The sequence below is a fragment of the Puntigrus tetrazona genome, chromosome 22 (genome assembly GCF_018831695.1).
Source record: "Puntigrus tetrazona isolate hp1 chromosome 22, ASM1883169v1, whole genome shotgun sequence".
Lineage (NCBI taxonomy): Eukaryota > Metazoa > Chordata > Actinopteri > Cypriniformes > Cyprinidae > Puntigrus > Puntigrus tetrazona.
In genome coordinates, this window is record NC_056720.1 from 5906610 (window position 1) to 5931609 (window position 25000).

The 25000-nt window shown below is 37.9% G+C and overlaps 2 protein-coding genes across 8 annotated transcripts in view; both read right to left on the reverse strand.

Annotated features, from left to right (window-relative positions):
- Positions 1–15881, reverse strand: part of arhgef18b (rho/rac guanine nucleotide exchange factor (GEF) 18b) — a 39665-nt gene extending 23784 nt beyond the window's left edge. Inside the window, exons 1-10 of one of the 7 annotated variants that reach the window (XM_043222548.1) lie at positions 15693–15881; positions 11128–11249; positions 9684–9969; positions 9385–9535; positions 8848–8974; positions 8439–8490; positions 7676–7720; positions 6780–6857; positions 6578–6689; positions 5464–5671 (exon numbers count right to left, since the gene is read on the reverse strand). In XM_043222548.1, coding sequence (XP_043078483.1) covers positions 5464–5671; positions 6578–6689; positions 6780–6857; positions 7676–7720; positions 8439–8490; positions 8848–8974; positions 9385–9535; positions 9684–9859 — 949 coding nt within the window. In that variant the 5' untranslated portion in view covers positions 9860–9969; positions 11128–11249; positions 15693–15881. Of the gene's footprint in view, positions 1–5463; positions 5672–6577; positions 6690–6779; positions 6858–7675; positions 7721–8438; positions 8491–8847; positions 8975–9384; positions 9536–9683; positions 10130–11127; positions 11250–13297; positions 13555–15692 lie in introns of those variants that run through there. The other 6 variants (XM_043222550.1, XM_043222547.1, XM_043222544.1 and 3 more) reach the window with 6 other exon arrangements.
- A 5025-nt stretch (positions 15882–20906) lies between these two features.
- The window catches only part of insrb (insulin receptor b), a 56928-nt gene continuing 52834 nt past the window's right edge, over positions 20907–25000 (reverse strand). The window contains exons 15-21 of the mRNA XM_043222557.1: positions 24877–24944; positions 24538–24767; positions 24349–24459; positions 23970–24129; positions 23734–23863; positions 23324–23458; positions 20907–23142 (exon numbers count right to left, since the gene is read on the reverse strand). Of these exons, the coding sequence (XP_043078492.1) occupies positions 22788–23142; positions 23324–23458; positions 23734–23863; positions 23970–24129; positions 24349–24459; positions 24538–24767; positions 24877–24944 (1189 nt within the window). The 3' untranslated portion in view covers positions 20907–22787. The remainder of the gene's footprint in view (positions 23143–23323; positions 23459–23733; positions 23864–23969; positions 24130–24348; positions 24460–24537; positions 24768–24876; positions 24945–25000) is intronic.

Here is a 25000-nt window from a genome sequence, read left to right on the forward strand (position 1 = left end):
TATCAGGTTTTAGACACAAAAATGATTAAATCTCATAAAATTTAAATGAAGCTCATCTATACTCTTTAAAAATCATTGTGCTCCTGAATAATTAAAAATAATATATTTTATTCCTTTTTTTTAAAATAATTAAGTGATATGCTTTTTGAGAATGATAAACAACGTATCACAAAATAAAGCCAGCAGATCACGTTCACTCTTAGCTTTTAATAAAATGGAAATAAAACCCTTCTGCCCGCGAACGACATTAAGGAAGTCGAGAGAAAGGCTTCATCAAAGCACATTCAAGAGCGAACACACATCTAACGGCGGTGTGGGACGTCAAACACGGCTGAAAAAAAACGGAACAGGAACCAGAAGCCGAAGCCGCCGAGGATCATGGATAATCCTGTTATCACGTCACATGATGCGCCCGCTGGAATGTGAGCGCGGGCCGGTTCCTCTCCGGCGGGACGCGCACCTGACCCGCGCTCAGGCATGCGGAGGAGGACAATCTGGACAAACGCAATTAACAGCATGTGACCGTCCGGCTCCATCGTCCGAACTCCACAAACAGAGCTCAGAAATGTCAACCAAACCAGAAGAATTACGCCGTCTAGAGCAATGAAGCAAACCCCCGAGTGCTACGGGACTGTATCACGAAACTGTACATCATTTTTGTATCATGAATAACAATAGTAATTATTATTATTATTATAATTAATATCACTACAACAACTACTTCGCCTACTACTGTTTTTTTATATTAAAAGTAGTTAAATAGTTAACGGGTTTTTCATAATTTAAGTCTTTTTCGTATCATAAACATGACTTAGTTATTAAGTTAAAAAACTGAAATAAATAAATACGCAAACAAATAAATATAGAAATTAAAAAAGAAACTTAACTTCTGTTATGAGTGTCATTTATCATATATAAATATTGCATTCATTATATAATAATATTGTTATATTAGAATTATTATGTTAGAATAGTAGTAATGTATACAAATCAACCCAAATAAAAAAATAAGTAAAAACAACAACAAAAAAAGCAAAAGAAATCTCATCATTAGATATCAGATGTAAACATTCTAAAAATATTTTTAGAACAGAATTATTATGTTAGAATATTCATAACGTATAATACCATTAAACATTAAAAAAAGAATAAATTAAATATAACAGTTATCAGACGCAAAAACGATCTATTAATAATCATAAAATCTCTATATCAGCTTCTGGATCACGAAATAACTTTCGATAATTTCCAGAACAATGCAAGGCTGCTTTAACCAGTGATAACACAGGAGGTAATATTCAGCGCGTTGTTGCATTGAAAACAAATTAAACGTTAAATCTGACCAAGAATGTTCTCATAAAAAGCTTGATTTTGTCAAACTTCATATTTATTTAGACAAGCATCACTGTTACTATTCAATGGTATTATTGAATTGATCATTTTCAAATTTTAAAAATGTTTCTTTCTGACTTGCATATACATAAATTAATGAATAACGGCAATAACGTTTTCTAAAAATTGATATAGTATAATAATAACAGTTATATAGCTCTGTTACTGCAGAAAAAGAGTAATTAACTTAAATAACACCATAATTAAACAATATGCTTATATTATAACAATGTTAGTTTTAACTTAATACAATATAACGTAACATAATATTACACATACATATAACTTAATAATATACAATAATAATAACAACAATGAAAGTGGTATGAAAAGTATTTCATGCATTATAATAACAAATGTAAAATTATTCAATAAATGTGCATTTAAATGTGTTTTTGCAGTAACCTAGAACTAATTATTTAATTGTACACTTTTTATTTTATTTTTTTTTGCAATGACAATTATTAAACTATAACAACAGAGGGATGCAATGTGGGTATTTTAATTTATTACTAAACACTACAAACAGTAATAATAATAATAATAAGAAGAAATGTAGTGTTAAATAATATAAATAATATAACTAGTATAAATAATATTTTAAAAATGTAATAATAAATTGCATGTAACACACGTTAAAATCTGTTAAAACATGTTAAATGCTAATAAGTTTATTTAAAATTCATATTTCATCACTTTTACTACATTTTTACCTACTTTTATAACTTACTAGTCTCGCAGTTTTGTCTGCTGGACAATAATACTAGCAAACAATACGAGAAAACACCCAGAACACCCTAGCAACGGCATAACAACCAGCCAGAACACCCTAGCAACGGCATAACAACCAGCCAGAACACCCCAGCAACCCATTCTAGCAGCAACTTGACGTCATTGTTGATCTTAGGTCTACGTAAGAAATATTTCTGCTCAACACAACCACCTCAGCGCATCGCACTTAGCCAAATGACAGACTATGATGAATTAATCAACTCGTATGAAATTAAAAAAATAAAAAAAAAAAGCCCCGAAACGTCCGCGAGTGCGAGCGAAGTTCCCGGAGCCCTGCATAACACTGACCTGGTTGACTAGCCAATGAGACTCAACACAATGGCCAGCTGACCTCTGAGCCAGCGACTGAGGCAACCTTCAGTTATTTGAACGCCACCGTCAGTCACAAAGTTCAAAAGAGCCACCTGCAGCTGAACACCTTCCTACGCGACGCGAAAACGCAGCCGTTTGCAGAGAGTCTGAACGCGCTTTAGCGGCTCGGTGTTTATTAGCTCTGTTAGCAAACACCTGTTGCTCTGAACAAACTCACCGCTTGTGACGTCGCTGGCGCGCGCTACGAGCTCGTCACCTCAAACATCAGCCGGGTTTCTATGACAGCCGCGCAAAAACACGCAACACATCACCTGGCAACCCCCCCCCCCAAAAAAAGCAGCGCCAATCGCGACTGCTGGATGCGGTTTGACTGTTCCAGCTCTGCGCCGCGCGGGATTGTGGGACATGAGGCGCATTCCACAGGCTGAGCGCCACATTTAAAGAGACAGGCGCGGCTTCGGAGTGGGTCGGATTTTCAATTTTTTATTTTAATAAATAAATAGATAAAATGTTATTTACTTATATATTATATATATATATATATATATATATATATATATATATAAACATGCATATATTTTCACATATTCCTATTAATCATGACTGGATGAGATTTTAAAAATAACAAATATATATATATATATATATATATATATATATATATATATATATATATATATATATATATATATATATATATATATATAAATGTTTTTGTATGTAAAATAAATTGTGATGCCTGGATATTGAGACTTAACTTACTTTTTTATGTTATAATATACATATTAAATTCAAAACACACACATAAAATATGAAATATATATATATATATATATATATATATATATATATATATATATATATATATAATTTTTTCTTATTCAGATTTTTACTTAAGTGTAAACAAACTATAATAATAATAATAATAATAATAATAATAATAATAAAAAAAAATAATATTAATGCAATGTGATCCTTGTATGGTTTTCAGGATTAAAATTAAAATTGTTGTTGTTGTTTTTTCTATTATAGTATAAATAAGAAATGCCAAACGCACATATAGTTGCTATACATTTCCACCGCTATAACATCTATTAGTTGATGGCATGCGCACATTAGTTATCTAGTGTAATATTTCAGCGTCAAACTAGTGATTACTTCGCGTCTCATGTAATAAACCTGAGCTGGTAAAAGAGAGAATCGCTCCTCTGAAGCCCGGGGGCCGGAGGAAATACATCAGCATGACTTGTTTAATAAGCAGTGCCATGCAGAGACTCATATATAATATTTCCCAGTCGCCGGCTTTAAGTTTACAGTTTGGACTCGATGAGTGTGCTTTTATCACTCCGAATAAACACATGAGTCACTCTCGAGACGCACACACACCGTCCAGGAGACACCGCACATATCAACATATAGAAATAGAAATGAATAAAGATAAACTGAGCTGGGAATAAGCAAAAATCGATGGTTTAAGAAAATCTATTTCCAGCTTTCTCGTTGAGAACATGAGGGGATTTCATCCGCAGCGCGGAGAGCCTTAAAGTGACGGAGCACAACAAACAAACGAATTGCAGCAACACTTTTATTTCTCCTTTTCTGTAAAGTGTCTCCCCCCGGCCGACGGCGACAGAAAGCACTTAAAATAAAAAGGTTTCCTAAAACAGGGAAATAAACAGTCCACAAATGAACTCACGGTTTCCAAACAAGCGTCTGCGGGGACTTACTGAGACAGCTTGTGACTTGACTTCAAGTGACTTGAATAACAGATCACCACATCTTCTCAAGCAACTCGCTGAGTCTTAAAGGGACGGATCGCCTGAGCGTGACGATGAATAGCCAATTTCCGAAGAATGTCCAGGTTGCTACTTTCCCTATAATGAGAGTGAATGGGGCCCGAGGGCCGCTCAAGCTCCGCGATGACAAAAAAACACTAGCAAAGCAGTCAGATTTTCTTAAATCTCGGTCTGCTCCTTGGCTTCAAAAGACTTAATATATAATATATAATCGTTTAGACTGCATTTACTGTACTTCAGTGGTGAGTTTGAAATATTCCGGCGGTCCCCTCAGACGGAGGTTTTTTTAGGCCCCTTGCTGTTACCATGGCGACGCACCCTGCTTGTCACGTGACCCGCCGCGACCACACGTTTTAAAGCGCATTACTTCAAACCTCTGACATGTTACGGTTTTCTGGGTGCACACGAGTTGCAAAAAACAGTCGGTCATTATGTCTGCGAAGGTAAACCGAACTGGTAACCGCTGTCGCTTGAGAAATCTAAATATTTCAAAATATTTCCTTTACTTTCAGTGATCTAGAACTAAACAGCTAAACAAAAAATTCTAAATAGATAAACATATAAATATATAAACAAGCAAACAACCATCCTTGTGTTTTTCAAAATCGAATTAAAATAATAATAATATTTTTGTCATAATATGCACTTATTATTAATAATAATTTATTTGTTTATATTTGTATATATATATATATATATATATATATATATATATATATATATATATATATATATATATATATATATTTATTTTTCTGCTACATAGATACACACACATAACATTTTTTTCTTAAATATATAAATGCATGTGTTTGTATTTATGTATACATAATAAATATACACCGTGCACATTCATGTTCTATGTCAACAAAAAAACTTATTTTGGATGCGTTTAATCACGACTAATCGTTTGACAGCACTACTAAAAGAAAATACAAAATAACCAGTTCTAATAACGAGCATGTGCATTTTGGGTGTACTGTCCCTTTAAGCCTCTTGTAAACTCCCTCAGTCACTAGAAACCTGATAAAATCAACCTAGCTCATCCGCAGCTCTCTGCAAAACAGCCGAAGTGCAGTCACGTGACAGTCGGCGGGGTCAAGCAGTGAACCGGACATGCGCTGCGGTGGAAGCAGGTGCGAGCTGGTGTTTGTGGCGGCGTGTTACTCACTCAGACACTGCAGGCCATGCTTTCTCTGCAGGGTCTTGCTGCACAGTGAACATGTGGCCCAGGTGGAGAACGAGCCAGGCACGAGCTGGTGGCCGCTCACGCTGCGCCGCCGCACTTTCTCACGCTCGCGCAACTCTTTCTCTTTCTCTTTGTCCTTCTCTCGCTCTCTGCTTTTCTCTTTCTGCTGCTCTTTGTCCCGGGTCTTACCCTGAAAACAGAGGAATCGAGAGACGCGTAAGGTTACCTCGTGATGGTTAGCAAAAAAAAAAAAAAGAATATTTCACAAAACATGACCGGGTCGTATTTCACCTAAAAGTGAAGCTAAATCAGTAAAATTAAAAATAACTTTGTAAATATTTATAATTCTATGTAATATTTGATTAAGTATATAAAAAAAATGTATGACAGTTATTTATATTTTCCAAGAAATTATCAATAAAATGATGCAAAAAAAATAATCCAACAAATATAAAAAAAATTGTTTACATAATATATGTGTGAGAACTCTGTAAATTTAGTATATATGAACAAATACACACACATGCATGTATATTTGTAAGAAAATTATGACACAATTATATATGAATATAAAAAGTATATACACATGTAAATATTTTAATTATATACACATGCATGTCTGTCTATATATATATATATATATATATATATATATATATATATATATATATATATATATATATATATATATTTATATTCTTTTTCATTTTTAAGTACTAAAATGAGACACTAACCCTAACATTTTCCAAAATATATAAGCAAAATATAGATATAACTAGATATAACTAATCAGTGTTTACATAATTGGATAGGTTAACTGACTTTCTGCGTGTTTTATTTTTTAAAAGACAGCATACATTTGGCACATTGTCTAGTTTAACGCTCAGCTCAGAACTTCCTCAGTAGACTGCACAATCATGTCTAGTATCTCTCTACATTCAAGAAAAGGAGGAAGTTTCAGAGGCACAGAAGTTGCAGCAAAGTTCAGCAGAAATGGACATGATTTTTTTTTTCCCACAGTCCGAGTGAGCATGAGCGAAGACAGTGTGTGTGTGTGTGTGTGTGTGTGTGTTTGTGTGTGTGTGTGTGGGATTACTTTGTCTTTGTTGAAGGATCCGGTCACGCGGTTCCTCAGTGAGCTCAGAGTCCTCTTGACTTTAGTGCCTTTTTCAGGACGCTCCGGTCTTTCCTCCTCTTCCTCGTCATTTCTACAAAAACCGACACCAGATCGATTAAAAATGCAAGTATATCCAAGTGATTATTACACAGAGAACAGCACAAAAAGGTCAGCGACTTACTCGGTGGTGAGAAACTCGTACCATGTGAAATTCCCTGCCACCTCCTTTCGTTCTGCACTTGAAGTTCTGCGTTTAGCTCTGAGGAAAACCCAGGATAATCATGATCAGATCGGAAGGGAATTCAGAATAACTGGCAACGTACGCATGCTTACCGCAAAATGATGCTGGATATGTTCGGAATTGCAAATTGCCATACTAGCCGAAGTGTTTTTATGCAGTATCTGGATAAGTTTGCTGCACACTTGACCCGTTTGATTAGACTAGCATACGTTTTAATGGAATAATAATACCAAAAACGTTCAGCAAAAAATATTTCAAAACTACATGCAACACGTGGAGCTGATGTGACAATTTGCATACTAGGCAGCATGCTAGTATCCATTTTTTATGTCCGGAACAGAATAATACCATACTATTTTTGCAGTATGTAAATGCAACATGTTTGAATAAACCTTAGCCGCAATTTTTTAACATCTCTTGTCTTTCCAGTATACAATGTAGTACACTACTTTTCAATGGAGGTATGCAGGAAGTATGCACTCTAGTTTTCTATTCCGAACATACCCACTTGCTAGTCTGCTGTTAGAAGCGTCAGTTACTGTGCAGATGTTTCATGACCTTGTTAAAAGCACATTCTGGTTTCTCGTGCAGGTTCTGAGATAAAAAAAAAACAAGGACGTTCTAACCAGGAAATGCCCCACCAGGTTTAAAAATACAGCAAGAGTGGTGAACGCAGAAGATAAAATGCAGCATAAATATGCACAAACGTACACAACATGTTCAAGACAGCCAAGTGAGAAACAATGCTTTTCTATTTTCAGGCCTGCAAACCAAACGTAGGCCGCTCTGTTAGTCTGTAGGAGGGCATGACAGGCTCCTTCACACTGTTTACTTACCCATGATACTGCTTAAGCTCCTGCAGAACTTTCTGTACCATCAGCCTGAGACAAACAAGACACTGGGGCTAAGTATGTGTGGCAGCGGGAGGGCACACGGGCCGCTGTCCAAATAAAACCATCAGTACAAAATCTACTGCCTGGCTCGCACATCCATGGTGGGATGCAATCGGAACACCCGTGTTTAACACACAAAAAAGCTCGTTTGGATTAGATTTTCTTCTTTAGTTCCTGTGTATTAGCATTTAGGCTAAGCTATATGCTAGCAAGGTATATAATGCAGGTCCCTTTAAAAAATGGACCCAAAAATCTTTGTGACATCATCCTGCACTACATATTTGTCCAATCAAATGGCTTTCTAGCAAGAGAATGCCCCTCCCCCTAATACTAGCTGATTTACAAGTACTAGCTAAATTGCAAATTAAGCAAAGGACGAAGTCTTTCGATATGTACTACCTTGGTTCAAAAAAATACACCAATAGGACTATGCTTGTCTGTGTTTGTCATAAGAATAATTAGCATATATGCATTTTAAGGACTAATAGTTTTATGCAAGTAAGACAGGCCCCCGAAAGCAGCTATTTATACAGTACTGGTCTCACTAATCCAGCTATATGCTAAATGCCTTCCAGCAAGCCATTGTGGAAGCTCTTTGATCATCTTGACAGATTCCAAGGACCCTTTTGTAATTCTTCAGAATTATGTAACTTCATAATAACCCTGCCACGGTGCTCTTGAACAAAACAAAGATGTGAAAACTTACACATGACTCCGTCCTTCCACTGACTGCAGCTCCTCTTCCGACTCCTGCTCTTCTGGAATTTCAAAACAACACAAGTCAGGATTACATGTACTCTGGGTTCAGATTACCAAGTAAAAAATGTATATGGCTGTAAAGTGTTCTATATAGAACATAAAATTTCTATATAGCGCCGTCGATGTTCAAAAAGTTCTGTTTCTGGGTTTTTGAAAGTAGCAGAACATGGTTTGTTATAGAACTACCGAAGGTCTCCTTGGAACACTTTACATGGTAAAATGTGTGTTTTGCTGCTTTTGATCCAAGAATTCCTCCTGACAGAATTAGCATTGGATTTGTCTTGATTGCTTCAGATCCAGAGGCCATGAGAACCTGACTGGAGTTTTCTGCCTAATTGGAGAATCATTTCACTAACCTCCAGCCTCTCTGGCAGCCTGCTTAGAAGTCTCCACTATGCGGGAGACTCTGTCAGCTTGAGATTTTTCATCAGTCGCAAGGATCTCAGATCTGGAATATATCGTCTTGGCTGGTGTGGTTGGCTTCTGTTGTTATAAACCAAATCATGGGAAAACATTACCAATAAGAGTTACAGCATAGGAAGCCAACCCCGCTTCTTGAGGGCTACTTTCTGGCTAGAATACCACTCCAACACACCTTATGGGTTATTTTCGAGTAACTTGAAAAACATACGAACCAGAAAATAAACTTGCTTCATCTACAAAAGAACTATATAATCAATCGTAGAACTCCAAAATAACTATTGCAAAACCTGTATTTTTAGAAATCAAAGTAATCCTGAACACCTTGATTGGCGGGTTAAGTTTGTTAAATTAGTGTTGGAGTTCAACTCTGCAGGATGGCAGCCCTTTAAGTGCAGGAGTATGGTTTATAGAGCTATCTGAAAGTCTCGTTCTGGTCGTACTAAGACAGAGATTGCAATAAGGACAGTTACTGGTGTTTGGGAACTTTCACTTTCCACTGCGCTGGTGGTTTCTTCTACAGAGCTTTCGGAGAAGGAGGAAGATGGTAGAATGGGACTTTTTGCCAAACAGTTGACCTCTCTTTCCCCATCGCTGTCAATGCCATTAGTGTCTAGACTGAACCTACACAACATAACCATACAATGTTTACATACACACATACATCAGTGTGACTCTGTTACCAGAACTCCTGAGAGACTTTCTAATATCACAGTTACTTAAGGCAATGATATTCAATTTTGTTTGGGATCACTGAAAAAATAAGTCTTACCTTCTTCCCAGGTCAATCGGTGACACTGGCACTTCCCAACTGTGTCTACGTGAAGTGGACATGGATCTAACCAATATAGGAAAGTTGTCCGTGTCCGAGTCCTCATCTTGATCGGATTCCGGATAATCCTGGAAGTCTTTCGGTTCTGAGTTTCTGATGGCAACCAAGCGATCCATGGCTTCCCCTCCTGTAGAAATTACAGTGTCGTCTGTCTGGAAAAGTTGATGGGTGTTGAATTCTGTGGAAGTCTGCCTAGATCCAATTTCCGATGTGGATGCGGGAGGTACTGAAGGGGCAGAAATGGATAAAACAGGAAGTTGTGTGTCTGGTGGTTCAGCGGATCCGAGTTGCAGGTCTCTGAAATATTCTGAATCTCTCAGAGAAGAGCAAAGGTCTAAAAGGTCCTCTTCACTGCTGCACTCGTTGCTCTCAGTCAAGAAATTTCTCTGAAGGCAAAAAAAACCCCAAAACAGCTGATTTATCACAACAAAAAGGTCACATGACATATGACTGATAATGTGAAGTCTAACTAGTGTCATTCAAGGACTGAAAGAGGATGCAGTCAATACAGATTGTGTCTAAGCACTTAACAGTATCAAACAGGAGAATAGAGTGTAAGTAATGTATAATGATAAGATTAAACACTCAATTTTCAGTTAAAGGCATTTCGTTATTGAATTCAGAGACATTATTATCCAGCTCAGTTTTGTTTAAATACTACCTGTGCAATCAAATCGACAATAATCACTAGGAATGAAGTGTCAATGACTGCAGTAAACTTCCTGTTTGATGCAAGAGCCATTGACTAAGAGCATAGTCATTGAGCAAACACATCTATCCAATACAGTACACCAGGGGCCCTGGAGGACCAGTCCCTCGAGGAGTTTAGCTCCAACCCTAATCCAACACACCTGAAACTTCAAATTATGGTATTAATAGGTCAGGGGAAGGCAAATTCGGTCCTGCAGAGCAAGAGTCCTGCAGAGTTCAGCTCCAACCCTAATCAAACACACCTGAACAAGCTAATCAATGTCTTCAGGATTATTAAGGCTACAAGCAGATGAGATTTTCAGGGTTGGAGATGAACACTGCAGGACTATGGACTATGGTTCTCCAGGACCAAACTTGCCTACCCCTGTACTAGATATACCTGAAACATCCAGGCAGGTGTGTTGAGTCAAGTAAACTCCACAGGACACTGGTTCAATTTCAGTTTTTTTCATCCTCACACAAAGCTAAGTTAAAACCTTTACATAATGAACAAGTCATAAGGACCGATATCATATATTCTTAGGTCAACATCCTTGTCGGTACCAGAACAACATTCCTGGCAGGCAATCAGTTTGAGGATTTAGAGCTAATGCTTCAATTAGGTCTCAATTTAGCTTCTTTTCCAACAATCATTCACACTGGTTTAAGAGTAAGATTATGGTTAGAGTCTTACCTTGTCCTCGGGTGAACTGCTAAAGAAGACGTCTTCTGGGATGGAGGTCGGGGACAAAGATGAGGAGGAGCTGGGAGCTGAGACCGGGGCTCGAAGTTGAGAGCATGGTTTGCAATCTGAGGCTGAATCACAAAACGATCTACCATGAATTTAGCTAAGAATATTAGGCACATTTGTGAACTCTTGATCTGAGACTTGCAGCGATGCTTTTGGTCAGGTGCCAAACATATTGTGCACCAGACAAAACAAATAAGAGTGGTGTGAAATTCTGGACATCTAGTTACATATATCTATTTTGTTTATTCCTGTGACATAGCAAATATAGAGATACGGTTCTGGAGAGCCAGTATGACAGCATACCCTAAATAAAATACTCTAAATAGTTACTGCGAGTACTTATCAGTGACTTCCATTAACTTTAGCTTATTACATCAACACACAGCTGGAGTCAGTTGAAGCTGGAAACGTTTCCCTGTAAACAGGAGATCTTAATCTGATGTAAAATGGAAGCACTAGTTTACAGAAGCAAAACTCTGGGTTGTGTTTGATCGTGGGTACATAATGATGTTATAGGAGAACCCAAGGTCCTCTACTTCAAAAGAACCAAAGACAAGCTTGACTTTCCTCAACCTGGAAATAATTAGCTGACTTGAAGAACATATGAACCTGAAAATAAACTTGTTTCATCAACAAAAGAACCAACGGTAGAACCCTGAAAGAACTATTGCAGAATCTGTATTTTTACAAATGTAGACTCAATGTTTTCCATCTTTTGAGATTTGCCAAATTTGCCATCAACTCTCAAGAACCATCCTTTGGTGTTAAATTAAGACCCACCAATATTGCTTAAGAGATCATTTCACAACTCAGAGTACCTGAGTGACCAAACGATTATGAAAATAGTGATACAGACTATGACAAAACCCAGAAGCCAATGTTCAAGAACCGTTCTCCTTCACCGGCTGCTTGTCCTTAAACGAAGGATGAATGAACTGTACAGTACTTTCTGATGTAAATCATCTCAGCCCTAGACGAATGACAGAGTTTGAGAGCAGTGAGGTTGTTTGTATCTGAATTAGACACGTGATATGTAAACTATAAGAGCACCATGATGCTTGTCATGTTCAAATATCCTTTTATGGCTACTCCTTCTTACCATATGCTCCAACATAAATACTTAAACAAAGGGGCCTCTGAGCTTTTACAAGGGTTACTGTAGGTCTACCGCAGAAAACAAGAGTTTTTTTCACGCACTCCAAGGTCGGCGCACACACTATTAAGATGCAAAGTTTTATTTTGGTCTAAGTAAAAGAAAACAGACGCGAAATAGCCTAAACCGCACCATGCACTCAAGTAGCCGAATCCCTGGAGGAAGTAAAAAGTTTGCCAATTGTAATTTGCTGAATTATGTTATGTGAGTCTCAAGCTTTTCCAAGAGGATTACAGGGGCAACCCCAAAGCTGTGAAGCTATTCAGAGCTCCATCGGAGAAAGCAATCTCTGAAAATGCATGCAATATGTGGAGCATCATTAAAGACGATTCTAAATTAACGAGAGAAAGATGGGGAATAAGATCAGGAAATGTCAGAAGCAAATGTGCTAATGGCTAAATACTAAAAGCACATTTTTTTAATCTTGTTTTTTCTTTAAAGAATAGTAGAGCAAAGAAAGGAAATGATGTAGGATCCGGAAATTGCACATCAGAGTACTTGTTTGAGTGTTTCGGAGTCTGGTGATATCCAATTATTCTGTCTTTTATCTCTAAATACAGTTATGATATAATCACACAGAACTGGTAAGGTGTGAACATGTGGCTAACAGATACAGTCTGATCAGAAGAGCCGCATGGAAAATGTGATTAGCAATGTGACCGGACCTCTTGAGCAACGGTGGTCTGACAGACCGCTACTGCATGTACCATAACATCAATGACACTCAACCACAAGCAAACAAAACACCTCCTCAGCTATTTATAGTTTAAGACAAAAAAGGTGGGGAAAAACTCCACTCTGCAGAGTTCACATGGCTAAAACAGAAAGACAAAATATTCTGAAATATTCTACTGGAAATAAAAAAAGTGTATTATTTATTAATTATATATTGTATATAGGGTTAGAGTTGCACAGAAATCTGTTGCTAGAGATCCAGAAAGATGCAAGCATGCCCTCTACCTCTTTTGAAGGACCATCGTTTCATCCATGAGAACGAGGGCCAGGAGTTGTGCAGAGGTGGATCTGCCATGTGGACGGTGTGAGGTTCTCCCAGAGGAGTTAGTGAACGAGATATCAGAAAACTAGTGTCCCAGAGCCGGATCAGAGGAGGGAACCACCGGGGATTATTTAACATATGATTCAAAGTCAAGAGGCACAGTGGTGGGGGCTCACAGTGAGAGAGAGAGAGAGAGAGAGAGAGAGAGAGAGAGAGAGAGAGAGAGAGAGAGAGAGAGAGAGAGAGAGAGAGAGAGAGAGAGGGAAGAGAGAAAGGAAGCGCCACTGGATCTGATTTGTATAATACTGTCCCTACAAAAAATGGTACAGTATCAGGTGGTAAATATCACTGTATTTTCCCTTATAAAATTAATTAGTCGCTTATTTCACTTAATTCGGAAACTTTGAAAACAGCTTGCTTTCCCTCACAACCAACTTTCTTTTTCTCCTGACATCATTAGACCGTCAGACTTATTTTTTAGACTCCCCTTTCAATAACCTGTCAAAATGTGAAAACCCGCCTTTCAAACGACTTTCCTTTTCTGATGACATCACCAAGGCCTCTTCTAGACTCCTCCCCTTCAAAAGGCTTTTATCCAAATGTAACAAACAAGCTCTGACCCCAAACGACTCATCTTTTCTGATGACTTCAAGACAACGTATTTTTAAACTCCTCCCCTTTTATTGAAATGTAACATGCTCCGTCCCTCAGAAAACATCATTTTTCTGCTGACAAAGCCACTTGATTTTAGACTCCTCCTCTTTAATAACCTTTTTTTTTTAAATACTAACTGGAACAACTTTCCTCTCCCACTGACATCCTCAATGCTACTTATTTTTAGGCTCCTCATCTTCAGTAACCTTTTATCCAAATGTTCAACTTGCTCCGCCCCTCAAACGCTGTTCCTTTTCTGATGACATCATCAAGGGCGTTTCTTTTTAGACTCCGCCCCTTTAATAACCTTTTATTCACAACATAAAGACATGTTCTGCCCTTTAATCTACTGTTCTTTGCTGACTTCAGGGCAACTTGTTTATAGACTCCTCCCTTTCAACAACCTTTTTACCAAAAGGTAACAACTTGCTCCGCCCCTCAAATGACTTTTTTTTTCTTTCTTATCAGGGCCACTTAATTTTACACTCCTCCCTCTGAATATCTTTCAACCAAGGCATAATTTGCTCTGCATAATTTGCGCCGACATCATCAAAGCCGCTCATATTTAGACTTTCGTCAAAACCTGCCCCTCCCCCAAACAACTTTTCTTTTCTAATGACATTCTTCCACTCCTTTTTAGACTCCTCCTCCTCCTTCTCAAACGAGTTTCCTTTTTCGCTGATATCATCATAGCGGCTTGTTTTTATGTTTCGCAAACACGCCCCGCCCCTTTTTTGTCGCCAACATCATCAAGGCCACTTACTTTTTTTTAACTCCTTCCTTCAATAACCTGCTATTTAGAGATACTCTCACCTCCAATCAATCCCTAGTAATGGCTCTATATATTTTTCAGTTATGTGTTGTTTTAAGACAGTCTAATTACACAAGTAAGCGCTGAGTAATAATACTTAACTACAGTACGTGTATTACTAAGTTTAAGTTTGACTTTTTGCAAGTTTGCATAACTTACTGTTATTACTAAGCAAGTACATGCCACATGTAACTATATCACATTACAATAAACTATTATAACCGTTATATAAACCGTTATCTGAAATATTTCGGCTTATGGAAATAAAATGTAACACAGTTGATTTTAAGTGTACTTTTTTTAAGCACTTTGGGGCTAGTATACCGTATATTTCTATCAAAAATACCATGGTATTCCTGGAAGTAGCATATGCTGTGATAAACGCAATAATTCAAAGTACAATAACATTTCTTTCTGAAACACAGTAAAATCATGGTATGTTTTGCAAGACGACCTACAATGAGCGTGACCTGGTGTATAATAGTGAAAGTGGAAAACACCATCTGTGAAGAGCGCAAACAAGCGTCATAACGGTTTCTCTTGAAAAACAACAGGTTTATTTAAGAAAAAGACGACACAACCAGCACCCAGTACGACTTTCTATACTTAGTCATCGAGTTGCACCACAGCGAACTGCATTTCTGCTTAGGCAGTTCCTTAAATAACGGCTGAAAGCCCCAGCGAAGTCCATCGAGTCGAGCTCAGGCTGGGTTCCTGCAGCCCGAAACATCCAACCTTCATTCAAAACTCCGTATTAAAACACAATAAAGGTCGCGCGATGGCTTATCAGGAGCTGCAGAAGACAATGCCTCACCAGAACAATGGCACAGATTCAGTTCAAATCGTACGAAACGAGCCCTTTTATTGTGTGTTAACTAAATCGGGCTACTCACGGCAATCCAGAAGTACAAACGGCGATCGGCGGCTAGCGAAAAACGTCCTCCTCTTAATCCAACGCACGACTTTCTGGCAGCTGAAGAGACTGAAAAGAGCAGGGTGCTGCGGTAACCACAGCCTAAAACACACAACTCTGCTACAACTTCCTCTTCTGACTGACACTCAGACACATGGCCTTTACATGAACACACACACACACACACACACGCACGCAAAAAGGCCCTTCTCTCCGAAGCGGCGCGATCGAGCGAGTTGATGTCGTTTTATTTCATATTGCAGAAGAAACAAACAGCCTTTTTGTGCATGTGACGTGACGACTGCAGAGTTCTCACGTTAACGAGTGCACTTGGGTTTGGAGAAGACGAGCAGGCGAGCTGGCGGTTAACGTGGTGAACGAACCTCGCTTTGCGCAAACTAGCTGCTGTTCACGCTTCACTGACTAGTTGAGATAAAACGTGCCATTTCCTGCAGTCTAACTGTACTTTTATCACTCAGCGTACAGAAATTGCGACTCTCTACACTCACTGGGATGGCACCTTTTCGAAATGTATACTTTTGCACCTATTAGGTTCGTATATGTACACTTTAAGTACTAATACGTACCTCTTCGGTACCAAAATGGACCCTTTAGATACAAACACGTACCTTTATTTCTGAAAGTGTACAGAACTGCGCACTTAAAATGTAAATACTGTGGTATGCAAATAAGGCACCCATTATTACATTTTATTTAATATATGTGTATTTTTTTGTTTTTGGTACTGTGGGAGACAAACTAACACACTAACAGTTACGCCTTAATAATCACTAACACGTTATTAAAATCTAAAGTCTAAATGAACCGGAGTTGCTTGAAGTAATTTAAAGAAATAATAATTTTATTTGACAAATAAACACTGCTTTTAAAAATGATCTACATTCCCTCCAGTGTCATTTTAAACCAAGATTCATTTTAATTGATAATGGAAATTAAATATTATTGCAGAAATAAATATCAAATTCTTTTGTCTTTCTTATGCTAATTGCATAGCCTTGTATTCCAAAAGCACACAATCACTGACACCGTTGAAAATTATATTTCTTTGGGGATAAAAATAACTTAATTTGTCATAGGTTTACAATCGATTTTCATGGTTCAAGATGTAGTAGAGTATGCAGTATAAATGTATATTCATAAAGGCAAGTCAAAAATTTTTTAATATGAAATATGGAATGAATATTAATGAAATATTAATTACTTTTTGGTTTTGGCTGTTCTTTGGCGTTTAGGGGTCACATGATGCCCACTTTTCACAAGTCAGTATGATTCTGTAGGGTCTTAATGAAGCACCTGTGACACAGTACGGTTAAAATTTCTCATTGGTATTATAAAAAAATTTTTTTTTTTTAACCCGTCGAAAACAGCTCTTTTCAAAGCAAGCAGTTTTGTGTCATTCTCCTTTAAATGTTAATGAGCTGCTGGCCCCGCCCCCTCTTCCTCTGAGAGACTCTTTACTTTTCATTTCAAACAACTAGCAATTCAATTTTGTATTTGCTCTTGTAAACGTACAAACGAAACCACTTATCCTCTTTGGAAGAGACACAACTGCAAGAAAAAAAAATTCCCAATATTTTTTTTTTTAATTCATAAATTTCATATAAACAGTTAACTGTTGAATAATTTACACACAGCAAGATTCATTTTCATTCCATTCCAACATTTACTGTACACGTCACTGCTTGGCTTTCCTTGGAAAAACTGAACTAAAACTGTATTGGTACGAGTTAATCATGGCACAGTTTGATCCTGGTCTGATGGAGCTGTCGCTTTAAATGCGTGACGGCGGTTTCCGCACGCAGTGAAAATGGCGTCGGGGCTTAAATAACATTTTCTACAATAAAGGTGAACGATGGGACAGAAAAACAACTGGGGGTCGTCTATGTGCACAGAGGAAAAGCAAAACAGAAAACGAACAAAACATAAGGATAAACAAAACAAACAGAACGATCAAAACGTTCAACTAAACAAAAATGTACAGGACAACAGTTGGGGGCATCCATCGTATATATATATATATATATATATATATATATATATATATATATATATATATATATATATATATATATATATATATATATAACATTTAACACATTCGTTATTTTAAAAAAATGATATTTAATTGATGCTGTATCTGGGGCTGACATGATGCTTTTTAACCAAACTTACGGAAGATCATTTCCGCTTTAAAACGACAAAAAAACTCGTGGGGAAAAAAAAGTGAGAATATTCAGAATTGTGGATTTTTTTTTCTAGGAATTCCAAGATTCTCGGAATTTTTACTTTTCTCTGTGAACACGTTTTGGAATTCGTCCCGATTCTAATTCCCCCCCACACACACATTCTATATTAAATTTCTACGAATCGCCAGTTTAAAAAGGTTTTTGTGTGTCTCCTTACAACCGCCGACTACGCATCGTACAATTCAGAATGGTTTATGTTTATATCTTTTTTTTTAAAAAAAAAAAAAAACTTTTAAACCTTTATCTCGTGGCGGAAACGAGCTTCCACGGTAACCTGTCCGGGCAGGCTCTCGATCATTTTCTGCGTGATTGTAGCTTATAATAAAAGTCTGCAGTGGTCTTTTCCGGTTTTTCACATTGAAAAACAATTGTTTATTCAAAACAGTCACCTTTATGAACGTAGAGGAATTGTCCGTATTGTACAAAGAAAAAAAGGGTAACAATTTACAAAATACAAAATGCTGACAAAAGGATATGCAATCATTTCTTGGATGGCAAACAAGTAGTTGTACATGAAAAGAAAAAAACAAAACCCCAAAACAATGCAAAGTCGTACAAAAAAAAAAAAAAAAAAACGTTTGGAGAGTGAAATCGATGTCGTTTATATCTCTGAATCACAGTGTAATGCCGTGAGCAAAAGACATCACACTTTTACCGAAAAAAGAAATCTATATACAACGATAATGTTAATTCCGTAATGTACACGAATAGTAAAAGTTTACAGTCAAAAAAGTAATTGAATTCGCCCTCCCTATTGTGACTAAAAAAATAGAAATTAATATCTCTAAGTGTAATACTTTTTCCTTTTAAAAACAATAAAATACATACAACGCCTTGCGCCGCTCGACCTCTTCTGCTTCTCTAGCTTGCTGCAGAAAAACCGCATTCGGGTTTTGTTACTTAAGGTCATTTATCAAAAAAATTACATCCTCTCGATTTTTTTTTTTTTTTTTTTACTCTGGGAGCTGCCGGAGTTGTTGTTTGGGTAACAGCGAACCAATGGCACGGCGTTGGGCGGTTTTCTCAAAGCGAGCCTTAGCATATCCAAGAAGAGACGAGTTCAGTTATAATATATATATATATATATATATATATATATATATATATATATATATATATATATATATATATATATATATATATATAATAAAAAAATCATTCACATATACCAATACAGTAAAACCGAGCCAAGCATCGAGCCAAAAGGTGCGCTAACCTGTCGAGAAATCTGCACAATAGGCTCCAGTATTTTGAGGATGTTGGGTGAAAAACAATCCGGTCCAGGGAGTTTGTTGGCCAGGTTTGGCTTGGAGGATACTTAGGTTTGCGCAAGGCACTACGGATCCACCAGGGGGCGCTCAATTTATTCCCCGAAACGCATCGGAGAGGCAATAAAAGACGCGAAATGCTTTAGGAGATGCGCCACCGGCATCCAAAGGCATCGTTTTTGCAGTCGTCCATCCGTTTTTCTCGTACGATTAAGTCAGCAGTGGATAGAATCGACGCTCCTCTGATAAACAAAACCCAACGCCCACATCTCCCTGAGGAAAATAAAACGTTTCTATGGCACATAGGATTGTCCGCGAGAGTGTTTATGAACACGTGTGTGTGTGTGTGTGTGTGTGTGTGTGTGTGTGTGTGTGTGAGAGAGGCAGGTGGAGTCCGCGTTTACTATAAACCATGGCATTGATAGAAATTTTCACAGTAGAAAACACATGGAACAAAAAAAAGACATCGACAATCACATTTGGTGCAAACCAACAAAAAAAACTAAACAGTGAACAAGTTTTTTTTTTGCGTGAAACTAAACTCAGGGCATCAGAAAGATTGTTCGGTAAGATCGAAGAGCCTAATGAATCGCGAAAGGCTGTAACTTCGTAGCCAATAACAATAATAGTAATATAAAAATAGGCAAAATTTTGTGTGGGAGTTTTGCAGCAAACTGTGATTCAGTAGTCTCTCAGAAAGCGTCTTGAAAGATTAAATTGAGCTTAAATCACAGAAAACATTACGTACTAAAATGTTTGTGAATTAAGTGGCTTTATGAAAAAAATGTATTACTCAAATAAGTGCTTTATGTATTAGACGAAGAAATAAAACGGTATGATACCTCATTCAGACGAGCTGAGCCAAACGACGTACCGTAAAAAACAAACAAACAAAAAAAAAAACCTCTTTTGTACACTTTTTCGTTTGGATGAACTCTCGTTTAATCTCGCGATATCGCTGCTCCGCGCGTTTCCAACGACTCAAAAGAAAGACGTCACCCGTCAAAGTGAATCTTTGGGTTCTAAGCTTTCTCCAAAACCAAAAAAGGCGGGAACAAGGAAAGCGATCCGTAATCGTAAATTGAGAGAGAGAGAACCTCTAGTGGCCGATTTTGGGATTGCGGATATGGTTTTTAGCCCTAAACAAGCCTGTTAAAGAAATTCAAACAACTAAAGAGAGACGCACTTGGCTCTAAAACATTTCTAACAACATACTGAGGTAGACTGTGTCCAAACAACCAACAGAAAGACATTAGCGCTAATAAACAAACTGCGTTCGTGACCTCGCCGGCCGTTACTCTCGTTAAACCAAAAATAAACAATTAAAAGTCTAGTTTTACCCGCCTTACAGAGAGTGTTGTAATAAAAGCTAGAAGGGATTTACATAATGATCCTAAAATAAATTATCAATATTTGCCTTTTCAAAGATATGGTGATCTTGTTATCTAGGAAAAAAAAAAAAAAAAAAAAATCTGCTCACTGTTACAGGAGAAAGAAAATACAAGCAAGTTTGATTTCTTTGATTCTGCTATGTACATTTAAAATTTAAGTCAATGGGACCAAGAAAGGGATATATATATATATATATATATATATATATATATATATATATATATATATATATATATATATAAAATTAGGCTAATAAAAAAAAAAAAAAAAAAAAAAAAAAGGCAAACACGCTTATGTGTGAATTTAAGCCTCGTTCTGTCATTTTCCTCCCAAACTATCCACAAATAAATATACATACACACAAATATACACGCGCGCGCGCACACAAGAAATGCGCACATTTTGATGATAGCAAGCAAGATCCAGTAAAAGCGCCATCTCTCTTGCCTCTGGCGATCGGAGAAGGCACAAAAGTTGAGGAATTGAGCATCTGCCTACGAAAGCTGTCTGCTTTTTTCTTTAAAGGATTATTTTGGGGGAAAAGCGCCATCGTTCTAATGAAGAAAGGAAGTTTACCTTCCATGTGGTCTTTCTCAGAACCGGAGCGTAAACGTCGTTATTTTGCGAAAACTACACTCACCTTTGATACTTTAACAGTTTAGGGAAAAATTACAGGAATGTTTAAATGATCCAATCGAGATATTACCAGGTGGGATATTTCTGCTGTCGAAAACCGAACCGCCTAAAATCCCTCTGCAAAGCGCGTCTTTCACAACAACATCCTAAACGCACCTGAAAAATCAGGTAAATCAAGCCAAAAACAACCTCTCGTATTCCAAACAAACAGAACGCTCCAAAACATTCTCCACGACAGCTTTCGGAATCCCCAAAAAAAGTAAATGGGAGGAGCATTCTACAAAATCCAATTGATGACAGAAAATCTGAAAAACGTGTCTTCCCTTGAACGGAGCGATCGTGTTAATATTAATATGATTGTAATTATTCCTAAATGAAATGCGTCGAGTTTGGGCCAAAAACTAAAAGGCTCCCCGCTGCGCGCTGGGACATCACTGTGAGTCAACTTAAGCGTTAAGGAACGCGAGTATTTTTTGGTTAGACATAAAAAAAAAAAAAAACAGCTCGTAAAAAGAGACAGTTGCAAAAAATATTGTATAAGCAAAGCTGATGAAGACATTAGAAAAAGACATTACAATTATGTACAAAAGTTCAGATGTTGTGAATAGTATTTAAAATACTGATACCAATCAATATTTAAAATATTATATATTATATATATATATATATATATATATATATATATATATATATATATATATATATATATATATATATATATATATATATATATATAAAATCAAATACCCACTATATATCAGAGCAGCAGCTATTGGTCAGTCTGAGGAACTCTTTTGTCCAATTCGTTAAATATCCTTCAGCCAGTAAAAAAGGACACAGGAGTAAAAAGCTCAGAGAAAAAAAAATAAAAATAAAGCAAATAAGTTAAACCTCATTCACCAGAACACCACGTGAATATCATCTAAGTGAATTCAGGAATTCTCCAGGACAAAATAAAAGTCATTCCTCTACAAAACAAAGGTTTGTTCTAAAAGAATAAGCCATCCCATAGTTCCACACTGTAAAGTCATTGTTCTAAAGAAATTAACACAAGCATCGATAGACGCTTCTCTTTTTATAGGCCACTTAATAAAAGGCCACTATCTTAAAAGATTTCCACTGAATAAAAAATAGAGAAAGAGACAGGAAATACGCATCCAAAGGGAGAAGGAAGTGGACTTTGAGGTGGCGTAGCCGAAGCAGCTTTTCTGGTTGATTTAGTCATGTTCACAGTTTGCTTTTCCCCACCTCCCAACCAAACTGTCTTGGAAACTTGGCAAAAGTGTAAAAGTGTCAGAAAGCGAATGGTGCGTCGGATGACGGGCGAAATAACGTCCGTTTTCGTTGTGACCCTACTAGTGTAGCCGTGAGACGAAAACAACAACGACGACGACAACAAAAAAAAGACCTGAGATCTGTATCTTTTAAGGGCCTCTGCAAAAATAACGCATTTAAAAACTTTTCTTAAAAATAAAAAAAAAAAAAAACGAAGAGAAAAAGCTGAAGCGAATGTTAGGACGGACTAGATCTGGGTAGAGACAGAATTCGGCCGTTTTTCTTTCCACCGTTCATATGCGTATAGGGCACGTGCTCCTCGTAATTGCCCCGTAGGCCCACCGAGGGGCCGTTGTCTCTACTGAGGCTCTCCTCGCGCTGGGAATAGGATGAGGGGTCCAGTGGTATGCTCTCCATGTTCTCGAAGTCCATGTCGAACTCCTCGCTCTCGGGAGGTTTGTTCTCCTCGCTGTAGAAGAACGAGACCTCTTGGAAAGTAGGGTGCAGGTCCTCCTTGATCATCTCGATGATCTCGAGGAAGGTGGGCCGCATCTTCGGGTTGTACTGCCAACACATCTGCATGAGGTTGTGCCTGAGAGTGGAGAGAAGAACATCTTGAGCCACCTAAACCTCATTCTCCATGGAGCTTTTTTTCAGTTGTCAGATTGTTACATTATATCAATACGTTCGATTAGAATAATCAATAAGATATTGTTATAAGTAGCTGCATCTTAAGTGGCATTTAGAGACTGTTTAATGCAAAACAAGCTTACATTCTCTCTGGACAGTTCTCCGGTCTGTCCAGGTAGCCCCCGTCCATGACAAACTTGAGCACTTGCTCATTGGACAGTCCCTGGTAAGGCTGCTCGGCAAGCGTGCTGATCTCCCATAACACCACTCCGAAAGACCTGCAAGTGAACACAACTTGTTCATTAGCGCACTAGGCTGGGTGTGTATTCGTTTTGGTCTCGCAACCCAAGAATGTCCAATCCTTCTCTTAGTGTTGACCAGCTTCAATACACTTGCTTGGAAACAGTAACAGTAATCCTGAAGACCTTGTTTAGCTGGTTCAGGTGTAAGATTATGGTCCTCTAAGAGCAGGATTGGAAACCCCAAAGCAAGTCTCAACTAGCTTCTTTGTAGGGGAGCAAAAAATGACGAAGAAACCTAAAAGTATACCAACCAGCAGTCTGAATGAGCGGTAAAAACGCCATCTTTTAGGGACTCTGGCGCCATCCATCTTACAGGCAATAAGCCTTTTCCTCCCTTTCGATAGTAATCGGTCTCGTAGATGTCTCGCGTCATGCCAAAATCTGCGACAAAAAAAGAAAAAAAAAAAAAAAAAAAAAAAAAATCAAGATTTCTCGTCCTTTGAATCCCGAATTTCACACTAAATATGCTTGATTACGGTCTTCTTACCTCCAATTTTCACAGTGAAATCATCAGCCACCATACAGTTCCTGGCAGCGAGGTCTCTGTGGACGAACTTCTTAGCGTTGAGGTACGCCATGCCATCTGCTATCTCAGCTGCCATTTGGATCATCTCCTTCAGGGTTGGCGGCGGGCGACCTGGGTTATTCTGTAAACAAACCCCATTGGAATCAATGGCCACAGCTACAAGCTACTGTTAGCTATTAACTGTGATGCTTCACAGGCTCGTACAGTCTGCGAAACTACACTATTTAGCGTCAAACGACAGCATTTGATACATTTTACTGTTATAGCACCATGAAGTGAGGTGCACTGGTATTGGGGACTCGTTTGGGATACAACGATTGGGGATTGGGCTCATTTTTACCTCAGCATCAGGTCTCAGGCTACGCAGGTAGCTTTTCAGATCTCCGTGTGTCATCAGTTCCATGACGACCAATGTCGGTTGCCCCTTAGATACCACACCAAGCAAGCGGACCTAGGCGAACACGTCGAACATTTAGACAAGGTTGTTTTTGCCTTCATTATATTGGTTCTCCAGGTTCTTCGCACTCACCACGTGATGGCAGCTAAAGGCTTTCATGACCGAAGCCTCGTTGAGGAACTCAATCCTCTCGCGCAGGCTCGCCGACTCGTTGACGGTTTTAACGGCCACTCGTGTATCCGGTTCGCCCTTGACGATGTCTTTAGCGTTGCCTTCGTACACCATTCCAAACGATCCCTGACCGAGTTCTCTTAAAACGCTGATCTTCTCCCGAGGCACCTCCCATTCGTCTGGGATATACACTTTACAAACACACAAATTCATATTTTTCACATTTAAAAAGCAAACTAAAAGAGCAGATATTTGGTGAAAGATGTAATGAAGTGGATTACATCTAAAATGATATCTTACCATCATTCGCACTTATATATTCTGGGTTCGAGGAAGCAATCAGAGGGCCAGTTGGTCCTTCAGTTTGTCTGAGAGAAAAGATATTCATAAATGAGAGCATTGTCTAGATGATAAATAAGGACTT